Raw genomic sequence first — 12,382 nt, 5'->3', positions numbered from 1 at the left:
AAGCAATTGAGCACAGATGGAGTAACGTCTTCATCCATATTGCTGGACTCCATGTCCTGCAAAGTAGAAAATGAGATATATTTAGAAATTATTTTTCCACAAAGGAGTCTGTGGTGAAATATAAATGTTAACAATCAACTCAGAATCATGAAAAACCCTTATTTGACCCCTCATAAGTTACTTAAGGGCCGATTTAAAAAAAATAAAAATTCTCGAAAATAATTTTTCGGTACCCGAATTCAACAGCTTTTTTTCTGGGTTTCCCACGGGAGTTGACCTTCAACATTTTAACACATGTTATTACACACCTTTACAAACATATTGGTGAAGAAATTTTTTGGTAACAATTTAGTTAACAGATTTTCATATGTTTCCCTTACTATCACCATAGATGAGTTTTTTGAATTCCAAAGTAAAGGAGAATCACCTGCTTGCAATCGAATTATTTCTAACAAATTCTAAAAGGTGCCAATAATATTGTCCGGGCCATTTTAGGATTTCTGTGTGGAATAAGCTAAGATTTAGTAATTTTTCAGCTTTTTTTGTTTTGTTCCACTGCAAACAAAAGAAATACATAATATGTGGATACCAAAAGATTGTTTAATCTCAACAATTTTCTGGAAGAAATTGTGCATTATTTGAAAAAAGTGCAAGGGTGCCAATATTTTTGGCCACGGCTGTACCCAGCACAACAAATCAATAAAATTGTCTGTGTGTGTGTGCGTACGTGTGCGCAGAAATAGGTCGCAGGACGCGGGAGAGGTCGAACCCTGCTGGCAGCAAATCACCTGTTATTTCACGGTACAATTGTGAGGTGGACGTGTGATTGTCAGAGAATAATTCTTGTTATTATTATTAATATTATAGATATTTTTTTTGCTTTACTTCATTTGGCTGGTGTGTGGTTGTGATATACAGTGCCCTCCATAAGTATTGGAACAGTGAAGTCAAATTTGTTATTGTTGCTATATACTTGAGAGATTTGAATTTGAGATCAAAAGATGAATGGGATGCACGAGTCAAGAAGGTCAGTTTTTACTTCTTGGTACTTTGATGCATACTGCATATGTTTTGCCATTGTAGAATAATAGCATTTTTTGATGTCCAGTCCCCCAATGTTAGGTAAGCATTAGTATTGGAATGAATGACAGGCAGGTATTTCTTGTTGCTCAGGTGTCTCTTGTTGCATTGATTGTTCACATGTAAAAGGGCTGTGAATGTCTCGTCTTGGTTTTAGCCTTTGCTTTTGTCTTGAGAGTCTACAACCACCAAAGCTGGGCCTACAACCACCAAATTTCACACACAGACCAAGTCAGAACCGGGGATTGTCCTGAGGGTATTTTCATCCACCACTTCAGCCTTTAAAGACCCCAAAGACCCATACTATCCTTTTTTAAATGCTTGAGAGATTAGATTACATACTAGAGAGAGAACGTTTTACATGCTTGACCTTTTAAACAACTTAGTTAGTCCTTTTAGACAACTTAGATCCTTTGACCTTATGGACCACTTAGACCCCTTGACCCTTTATCCCTTTTAGACTTGAGTTCCCCCTAAGACCTTGTAGACCCTATAGACCCTGTTATAACCCTTGGAGCCCCTAAAACACCACAAACCCTGTTGGACCCTTTAGAACCCTTAGACCCTTTATAACCCTGAGAACCCTTAGAACCTTAAGACCATGTAGACCTCATTAGAACCCATAGACCCTTTAGAACCCTTAGACCCCTTGGACCCCGCAGAGCCGTATGACTCTGTAAACCCCATTAGAACCCTACGACCCCATTAGGCCCTTTAGGACCTAAAACCCTGTAGCCCACATTAGACCGTTTAGAATCCTTAGACCCTGAAGGTCTTATAAACCCTGTTACACCCTTTAGACCTGTATCTACTGTTGGAACATACCTTTTCGACCCTTTGAACCTTTTACGACCACTTAGACACCCTTAGACCCGAGAGACCTCTTAGATCTCTTGACCTTTTCGACCGATTAGACCCATTTCGACACTTTATAACCTTTTAGACCTTTAAAGACCCTTTATACCCCTCAGACTGCTGAAGACATTTCCATCCTTTAAACCGCTTTGAAGGCTTGTCCCTTAGACCTTTAGACCCTAACTACTATTCGAAAAGACCATTGTTGACCATTATATAACCTTGGGACCACTTCGACCCTTTAGACATTTACATTCATATATAGACACCTTAGACGTGTATACCCATTAGACCCCTTGAGTCGAATAACATACAAACATCTACAGAATCTTCTTGCAATATACAGACAACTTTTTTAGCAGGTAATGTGTAATCTCCACCCACCTTGAGGCAGGGTACTTTACAAGGTGGAACAGAATTTGCATATTGGGTCACTGAATTGGCTCACCAATCAAAACATGGAAGCATGTTGTTTATTTGGATTTCTCAAGTACCGTGCTATGCATGACATCTTTCGTGTTTGTTTGTTTTTTGGTTGTGTGTTTGCAACTTTGTGTGTGTGCCGAGCATATTATTGTTGTGATGAGGAACATCAAAATGCAAGATCCATTGTTGTACAGCTTCCAGCATGTTGTGAAATTCAAAACAAATCAGTTTTGCAATAAGTTTCAAAACTCATTGTGATTGATCTTACCTTTCTCAGGAACAAGCTCATATCTAACAATGGAGGCTCATTCAATGGGGGGCATGGAGATGGAAATGCAAATGAACGTCTGAAACAGGTACAGACAGCTTCCAGCATTGGTTCATTTGTCTTGGAATAGGTTATGAGGGATTTACAACTCCTGTACATAGAGAAACGGGAAAACAAGAAGAAGTTTTAACTTTCATACGTCCACCACCTAAGGATGACGAAGGTTATGGTTTCACCCCTGTTTGTTTGTCTGTCTGTCTGTCTGTCTATGAGCAGAATATCTCAAAAATTAATGGACGGATTCAGACGAAACTTCGTGGACAAGTTGGGTGTGTGACGAGGACTAATTGATTCGATTTTAGTGCAGATCCAGATACAATATTTTTTATTTTACAAGTGATTTTTCACAATTCAGAGATAGGGCCATATAGTACAGTGGATAAGCTCTCATATTTTAAAAAATTGTGCATTTTTTGAGAAAAGCATGAAATTTCTAGCATAGTTAGTATATACCATAAGGTTTATTTTCAGATGTGGAGGGAAGTCAGATTTGACCTCTGAGGACCGTGAGAGGTCAAATCCAAAATGGCCACCAGTCCACTGGGTCTAATGTTCAAACGTGCTTATAGGTGTCATTTCCAACTAAATTGGGGATGCCCATTCATTTGGTGATACTTTTGAGATCGCCAGAACTCAAGGACATGCATTTAGGTCATGGTAAAGGTCAAATTACGTTAAATATCTATTTTTATGATACTGCAGTTGGAACTGCTATTGGAAAAAGTTCATTTGAACTTTTAAAACTTAATTTTTTCAGGTACAGGGGTAGATAGGTACAGAACACCCAAAGACCAGAAATGATTTTTTTAAAAAGTGTTTACACTGCAAGGAATGATGCAATAACCTCTGAAAAAATAACTGTAGTTAACCAAGTATGTCCACCAAAGCTTACATTAAATCAAGTGCAATGATGAAAATTGGTAATGATCAAAATCTAACAGTCTCCAGAACAGAAGCACAGTGCAGTGCACTTGAATGCAGCTTTGGCACACTTGCAGCGTCCAGTGCACCCTTTCTTGCAGCCACAGTCGATCAATTCATGGCACGATTTTGATGCTTCAGGAAGAGTGGTCCAAAGAGGCTGCCACCCAGTTGTCTCCTTTGTCCAGCCCCAGTCAGATGGGTCTGGCATCTCTGGATCCATGACCAATGCCTGGTTACAACAGTTGGCGTGGTAGCAAGTGTGCTTGATGTGCTGCTTGAGTGTTGCCTGGGTTGGAGGAATGTTCTCTTGAGTTCTACACTTCTGTGTGAAGAGCTGTTTCCTGGCATCATTCACTTCCGTGCTCTCACTGGTTCTATCGTACATCAGCACCACAAATCGCTCTAGCAGTAACATTGAGCCTTCACTGACCTCACTTGGCATGCCTAGGAGTTCATTGAAAGCATCATTCACCTCTGGGCATCCCCAATTTAGTTGGAAATGACACCTATAATGTTTTTCTACACTATTTGGTTCCAAAATTAAGTGCGTTTGAACATTAGACTCGGTGGACTGGCGGCCATTTTGGATTTGACCTCTCACGGTTCTCAGAGGTCAAATCTGACTTCCCTCCACATCTGAAAATAAACCTTATGGTATGCACTATGTTAAAAATTTCATGCTTTTCTCATAAAATGCACAATTTTTGTGTTTATCTGCTGCACTAATAAACGATGTGCAGCACGATATTTCAAAACGTTGTTGAATGATTCAGAAGAAACTTGGTGGATGCGTTGGGTCGGTGAAAGAACAGGTGATTACATTTTGGTTAAAGTCTGGATGCAGATCCGGCCTATCAGTTGGATGCAAAATTTGTACTGTTCTGCCTGGCGGAGGTATGCATTCTACCAAGTGCCATTCTAGTTTCTCAATATAATCTCCCTTCCTGAATACATTTAGCCCATTTTTTTGACTGTATTTACTATATGATAAGCACTTGGGATTTGGTTGGATGTGTGACGTGATACAATTTATACAATTTACTAGATGATACAATTTACTGTGATACCATTTACTATATGATAAGCACTTGGGATTTGAACGTGTCATTTCTGGGTGTAAGATGAGCATTCATCTCGAGTCTCTACAGGAGACTAATAGATATGTGCAGAGGCTCCATCTATTTGTGGAACTGTTTAAAAGGAAATTTTCCATTTGACAAAACCAGTGTGTTTATTCTTTCAGGAGATTATGGATGAGATGAGAAAGGAGCTGCAGAAGCTAAAGGAGGAAATAATTGGTGGTAAGGCTGGATTGGATATAATGCAATGGAGAACTATTGTTGCAGTTATATTTTTATGTGGGTTATCTTGAAAATGTATTTTTAGCCCATCCCCACCCACAGCTGGAGATTTATGTGTGTGTGTGTGTGTGTGTGTGTGTGTGTGTGTGTGTGTGTGTGTGTGTGTGTGTGTGTGTGTGTGTGTGTGTGTGTGTGTGTGTGTGTGTGTGTGTGTGTGTGCGCGCGCCGCGGCTTTTTTTCAACAAACCCGAAGATGTGAAGACTAATTAATAATTGGGTCAAAATGTCAAAGGGCAAAATCACAAAGTACAAGTAGGCCTTTTTAGGCCATCCACAAGACGCCAGATTTTACACCAGTAATCGTTTCCGTGTTTCTTTTTTACCCTCGCCAGAGGAGAGGGTATTGCATTTGAGTCCGTTTGTTACTTGCCGGAAAAAATTCCGGCAAGTATGTTGGTTGGTTGGTTTGTCTGTCTGTCTATCTGTCTGTCTGTTTGTGCGCAGTACTACGTCTACATCATTGTACATAGCATCGTCATACTTTACACACATATTTGCCTTGCCCTGGAATAGACTGTGCCCAATTTTTAATTCTCTAGGCCCAAGGCCTCCATTATGACGTCATAATTCGACAAGTACAAAACTTCATCCAATCAAGATGAAATTTCTGGAGCACCATGTCGGCATAAACTGGTGGAGAAAAAACAATGATGACGTCATCGGTCATGTGGTTCGGCCGCCATCTTGGAAAAACAGAAAAACTTTGCACCTCTATATTTCCGAAAGTGCTGAATAGAAAGAATTGAGACATGGCTCATTGTAAAGAACTCTCCATGGGGAATAAAATATGTTAATGATGTCATAGGTGCCTCCATTATGACGTCATAATTCGACAAGTACAAAACTTCATCCGATCAAGATGAAATTTCCTGAACATAATCTAGGAATAAATTAGCTTCGAAAACAAATAATGATGATGTCATCGGTCACGTGGTTCGGCCGCCATCTTGTAAAAACCGAAAAACTTTTCGGAATACATTCCGGCAAGTCCTCGGTGTCTGACCGATTTTTCATTTGTTTGTCTGTCTGTCTGTCTCTTTCTCTGCACAGAATAAATGTGATTTTCTCTGCAACCGTTGGTCCAATTGACAGGAAATTTTCACCATAGGTGCACCTCCACCTGTAGAATTTTTTTTAATGATAATTATGACGTTGTAGGTCACCTGGTATAGGCGCCATCTTGGAAAAATCGAAAACCTTTGCACCTCTGTATCTCCGAAAGCTCTGAATATAAAAAATTGAGACATGGCTCATTGTAAAGAACTCTCCATGTGGAATAACATATGTTAATGATGATGTCATAGGTGCCTCCATTATGAGGTCATAATTCGACAAGCACAAAACTTCATCCGATCAAGATGAAATTTATTGAGCATCATCTTGGGATAATTGGTCGAGAAAAAAATATGATGATGTCATCGGTCACGTGGTTCCGTCGCCATATTTGTTTTAACACAAAAGCCTTAAAAACCACTGAAAACACATCCTGGTGAGGGTCTGCAATCTCTGATTGCTCTTTCTAGTTTGCCATTGAGCTGCAGTGTCTGATCAGGCCATAACCTTTTTACCATTTGCCATCACATTTTTAAGAAACCTTTATTATGAAAATATGGATAACACCGGTTTATAAATTTCTATCTTTTTTTCCTTTTTTTTTGTCTTCACTTTTGTTTTCATCATGGTTAGTTGGAGTACAAAACGGACGTGGATTTTGGGATGCTTTCTAAAAAGAATTAAACATGATTTAAGGCACGTAAGTGCAGTTGCCCCTCACACACACACACACACACACACACACACACACACACACACACACACACACACACACACACACACACACACACACACACACACACACACACACACACATACACACACACACACACACGAACCTACCTGATACAACACAAAACTGTTAGATGACACGAACACAGCCACTAAGCTTGGGGGAAGTGCTGTCACTTCCCGGGGTACTCAATTATCACCGCACTCAGCAAGGCATTCCCGAAGGAGGAATTGCCTCCTCCCCTTGGAGGCACACCTATGGGGATTGTTTGTGCTCTTAACTTTTTTTAATGCTGAGCTTTGAGCAAGAAAGCAGCACATACCATTTTTAACGTCTTTGGTATGACTCGGCCCGGATTTGAACCGCCACACTCCTAAACTCGAAGTGGACATGAGGTTTAGGCATGGCTCCAATCCCCATGAAGAGTACGAGTACGGGTGAGGCAGCAAAGCAAATGCGGGCCATGCTGCGGTATCGGAATTTACCGCAAAGTTGAAGAAGATAGTTGAGGGAGGGGAGAGGGGGGACCGAAGGGGAGGGGAGGGTACTCAACGAAACAAGTGTACAAAATTGCCGAAACTAAATTATTTTGGAAACGATTATCAGCGCACTCACCACTCCCGTTTGAGTTGTTGTTTCGTATGCAGCCTGTGGCTGCTGGTTGCATCATTTTTTTGGAAGCGTGTTTGTGCCGCTGATGCAGTGCCGCAATTACCAGTGAGCTAGTACTCAATTTGCTGACCTCGGAAGGATGACAGACTGAGTCAACATCCCTGGTGTTAATTCAATGATCGACCGGGATTCAAACTCAGGACCCTAGGATCCTTAAGCCAGCATCTTAACTGTTAAGCCAACACAAGGCTCCCGCTTGAGTACGAAGCATGTACTCAAACGGGAGTATCATTTATGAGAAAATGCATTGCACGAGAAGAGAAGACTGTCCCTCGGTTTAAAGCAGCCGAGGACAGGTTGACCTTGTTACTTGGCGGAAACGCAGAAGTGCATGTAAAACTGAAGTCACTTCTTGTTTACCATGCTGAAAAACCATGAGTGCTAAGGGGCTTCCTGAAGCCACAACTCCCTGTAATATGGCAGTCAAATCCAAAGGCTTGCATAATTGAGACGTTGACCCAGGATTACATGATCAATTACTTCAGCAACCACCTTGAGAAGTGCTCCATTGAGAACAACCTCAACAGCAAATATTTGCTGCTTGTAGGCAATGACCCTGCGCATCCTCAGCATGTATAAGACTGGTGTGAAAACGTGCAGGTAGTATTTTTGCCACCCAATACGACCTCACTTTTACATCCCATGGATCAGGGATTTATTTCTGCTTTTAAAGCCGATTGTGTTGTGCATACCATGCAGTAGATCATCAAGGAAACTGATGGCGAGGATAAGCCATCAATCAAGGAGTTTTGGCGAGCATACAACATAAAAAAGGCTTTGAGAAACATTAAGGATTTGTGGGTGAAGGTGAGTGCATCTACAATGAACGCTGTATGGAAGAAGGTGTGGCCTGAGTCTGTCCACAATTCCTTCCATGGAGTTTGCTGATGTTCCGTCGATTACAGGTCAAATTGTCGACCTGGCGAAGCAGGCTGGTTTTGATGAGGTTGACGAAGAGTACGTGGAGTACTTACAAGAGTCTCGTGCAAAACCCCGGATCAACGAGGATCTCGAGTAGTTGGAACAGCAACGGGCTGAAGAAGAAGAAGCTGTGACGCCTCGATTCAAGCAGCTCACCATGAAAAACCTCAGCCAAATTCTAGGCACGTTTGAGGAGGCCATGTAATTTGTTATCGAGCAAGATCCAAATGTTGAAAGGAGCACTGATTTTAGCCTTGCTGTTAATGACGCCTTTCTTTGCTACAAGGAACTTTTTGCAGCAAGGAAAAAGAATGCCACCCAGCCCACTCGCCACTCATTTTTCAAGCTGAAAGATGCATCACCAACTACAACCACCAGCCAAGATGCTCCTTCCACCAGCCGCACCATTCCCACTGTCGAGGATTTTAACTTTCATTTTAGATCAACATTAGGTCAACATAAAGTATAGTGGAAATAATTATAAGTCCTCTCCATGGTTTTACAATGAAGAGTTTAATGCTCGGGAGAAATAAGGCTTTTGATACATACATCAGGTACATAACTCAAATACAAATAATTGACAGCACTCGTATGACAAAAACCAATGACCACCAGCGTATTTCTCACTCGACACTCCAGTCGAGCTCATTTTTATACTCTGCACACGGCCGATTACATCATTTCGAGGCCACAGGCAGATACAATGTTTTGGATTATGTCAGAGTAGGTCAGAGGTTGTACCACGTACACGATAGGAGGAATGTAGACTGTTTGGCACCAATCGCATCTTGACCTTTGTAGGGAAATGCATATATTCAGTGTTAAAACCATTTTATTAACCACAATGCAATTACTAATTTGCACCTTCTTCATTTAAATCCGCGTCCATTAAAAATGGTATACTATTTCCTTAACATTCAAGATGTAGCATATAAACCTCAAATTAATAATAAAGCAAATGTTTCCTTTTGCGAGATTGAGTACAAAAGTGTTTGCATTTATCAATTTAAAACAGAGGCCACGGTGATTCTGAGCTCCACACGTCTCCCACAAACACTGCACTCGGGGTTGGCTGGCCTTCACCCCACCCCGCCATCTCACCAGGGCTCCTCCCGACACACCACACTCAGAGCAGAATTCTCATTAACAAAACATCGTCTCCAATAATCAATCACCTATATAATTATCCATTTAAAATACATTCCACCTTGTAACATCCTCGTACTCAGTAAATAAATATCATTGTGTGTGTGTGCATGTCTGAATGTGGATGTTGAATAAATAAAATCTTCTAAAACTCCCCTCCTCTTGTCCTTTTCGAGGAAGAATTAATTCATTGTCGTGTGACTGCTCTCAGTTAACACCGGGAGAGTCACGGAAGGCAAATCGAGCGTTACTCAGAGGCGATGATCAAATGTGGATTTTATATATGCGGGGGAAGAAAGGGGAGGAGAAGATGAAGCTTACCTGTCGCGATCGCCGGCAGTCCCAAAGCCTGCAAAGAATAACTCAAACAAACACGGATTTAGAAATGTACAGAAAATAATCAAGGGTTTATTAAACGGAATGCCGGGACAAAGAAAAGCGCGACGATAACTAAAGACCTAAATGGAGCGCTCCCTCACCAGACTTAGAAACACAGACGAAGGGAAGGATAACCTGGAAAATAAAAACGTGGTTATTTGCGCTTAGCTCAATCGGCTTGAACCTCGTCAGGGTCTGCGAACGGGTCCAGGGCACTGGTAGCCATGCGTCGTTTCTGCCTGGTAAAACTGAAGCTCTTTGTCTGCGGCGCTTCCTCCTCACATCAGACGAACAAGGGAACGAGGATACGATGCCGGCCCACAACCGCCTCCGCCAGAACCGAGGTCCAGAACGTCAAGACAGGGGGGGAGAATTGTCAGTGCTCAACCGACTTTCACCAGAGTCCGATATCAAGGGGCCCAAGATGTCGGTCAGCGCGTTGTTTTATCGGCCGTCTTGTGACGTCATCTGTGACTCTCCACCAATCAGCCCACAGGACACCACTGCAATCACTGCATGCTCAGCTCTCCAGCAGTCAGCGAGCCGCTTCTTGCTCACCCTTCTTTCACCAATTAGTGAGTGCCTTCTTGCTCCGCCCTGGCCAATCAGCGAGTCCCTTCTTACCCCGGCCTTCCTGTTGGTCAACTCCCACCCAATCACTGTCCTTCTGGGCATGGCTCTCGGCCTGCCTGAGCGATGTGTGCCTGCCAGGTGGGATTGTTAGCCCTAGTGCTTGATGCCTGGCTTCCGGTTTGTTTTATTGTTATTTATTGTAATGTGCTTTTAATGGACACTTCCTGCGCTGGTGTCGATTGTGGGGCCATAAGGGACAATGGATAAATCACCAAGGGTAAGACGTACCAAGGGATAATTTATCCTTATTCCCTAAGCTAGTTAACATGCGCCGCCCCCTCGTGATGGGGACAGATATACAACTTATCTGACATCCGGGTTAAACGGGTCCTCTACTTATTACATGGTGGTGGTTCTTCTTCTTCAAGACAGTCGGAGCATGATACCTACACAACTCTACCTGGTCTAAAGTATCTCTACCCCACCGACATAACATTATTTATTATTATTATTATTTTAATTAACTTTATCTTTTCAATTTACTCGAGGCATACAATACACCATTCTCATGGATATATTTTTGATGGGCAGACGTCCTCTGGGTGCGTAGCAGTGACATGTCTTTACCTCATAGGCTGCCTCTCCGTTGAGGTCTTGCTGTCATCAGATAATTGTAGTGCTCTTTCATCTGAAGGATCTGGCACCTGGTAAAGCCGCTGAATGAGGTCATACTCCCCACTGTCGAAACAGCTGGTAGAGCCAGGGTGCCAATGGAGCTGAAAAGCAGGTCTACCACCACATTGTCCTGCCTAGGTGTGTGAACTGGAGCTGAAAACTGCTCCGGCAGGGAAGCTCGGACCACTGGCGCAGTCAGTCCTGTGCAGAACCTCTCGTGCATGTCCTGGAATGGACGTGGGTTGTACCGGAGATAGCCAGCAGAACTGTGAGGGCTTTATGTGGAGGGTAAATGCATGATTATACAAATAAAGTCTTACCCCAGTCCATTCCCAGGACTCGTCCTTTCCGTGCAGCTGCTAGAGCAGTACCGTCATTGTGGAACATTAGAAACCGCAGCAGGCCATGTCAGCTGGAAGAAGCAACCTGGGTTACTGATGTAGGATCCAGGGCATGGTAGATGGCCTTGATGTTGGACTGAAGCACGGAGATGCCGTTAGCCCAATTACTCTGTGCAGGTGATCACTGTGGATGAATACGACAGGCCCATGCACAACAAATAATACGAAACGAAGTATGGGATATTGCACTATTTTTGTTTGTTTAGGCTGGAGTTCCTCAAGGCATTGTTCTGGGCCCTGTCCTTTTTTTGGCTTTCATCAATGATCTTTCCGACTCTGGAAAATCCTCTCCACTCTCTGCCGCTCCATATTTCAACCCACAGATTGGCAGGCAGCAGCCTCCTCACTCTCCGCAGACCTGGACAAAATCACAAACTGGTCAAACAAGTGGAACATGTCTTTCAATCCTGACAAATCTCACACTCTCACTATGTCTCTCCGAAAAGACCGTCTGGAAAACCCTCCCATCTACTTTCTCAACAATCCTCTCCAAGAAGTTCCGACACTCAAGCTTTTGGGTCTCACGATCAGCCATGATCTTTCCTGGGAAAACCACATTTCCAAGCTGGCCTCCAAAGCCAGTCGCCGACTAGGCATCCTACCATCGTGCGAAATCCTTCCTTGGCACACCTGAGCTCCTCACCACATACAAGGCTTTCATCTGCAGCTTGATGGAATACTGCTCTCCCCTCTGGGCTGGTGCTCCTGCCTCACACCTAGCTCGGCTTCAAGCTGTAAAAACCAAAGCTTTCAGGATCATTGGCATCTCCCGTGATGTAGCTGATTCTGAGGGCCTTTCACTCTCTCACTGCAGGCCGGTTGGTGGTCTTTCTGTCTTATACCGACTCCTTTCTGG

General features: G+C 42.8%; 1 protein-coding gene across 5 annotated transcripts in view; it reads left to right on the top strand.

Annotated features, from left to right (window-relative positions):
* Positions 1-12,382, top strand: part of LOC137415994 (uncharacterized) — a 120,164-nt gene that overhangs the window by 81,883 nt on the left and 25,899 nt on the right. For all 5 annotated transcript variants that reach the window (XM_078784382.1, XM_078784384.1, XM_078784381.1 and 2 more), the window contains exons 11-13: positions 738-801; positions 2,639-2,717; positions 4,857-4,914. In XM_078784382.1, the coding sequence (XP_078640508.1) occupies positions 738-801; positions 2,639-2,717; positions 4,857-4,914 (201 nt within the window). The remainder of the gene's footprint in view (positions 1-737; positions 802-2,638; positions 2,718-4,856; positions 4,915-12,382) is intronic.

Source organism: Myxine glutinosa, chromosome 9 (genome assembly GCF_964187855.1).
Source record: "Myxine glutinosa chromosome 9, kmMyxGlut1.1, whole genome shotgun sequence".
NCBI classification, from domain to species: Eukaryota; Metazoa; Chordata; class Myxini; order Myxiniformes; family Myxinidae; genus Myxine; species Myxine glutinosa.
Note: the sequence above shows the minus strand (reverse complement) of the source record. Positions and strands in the feature narration are given on the sequence as shown.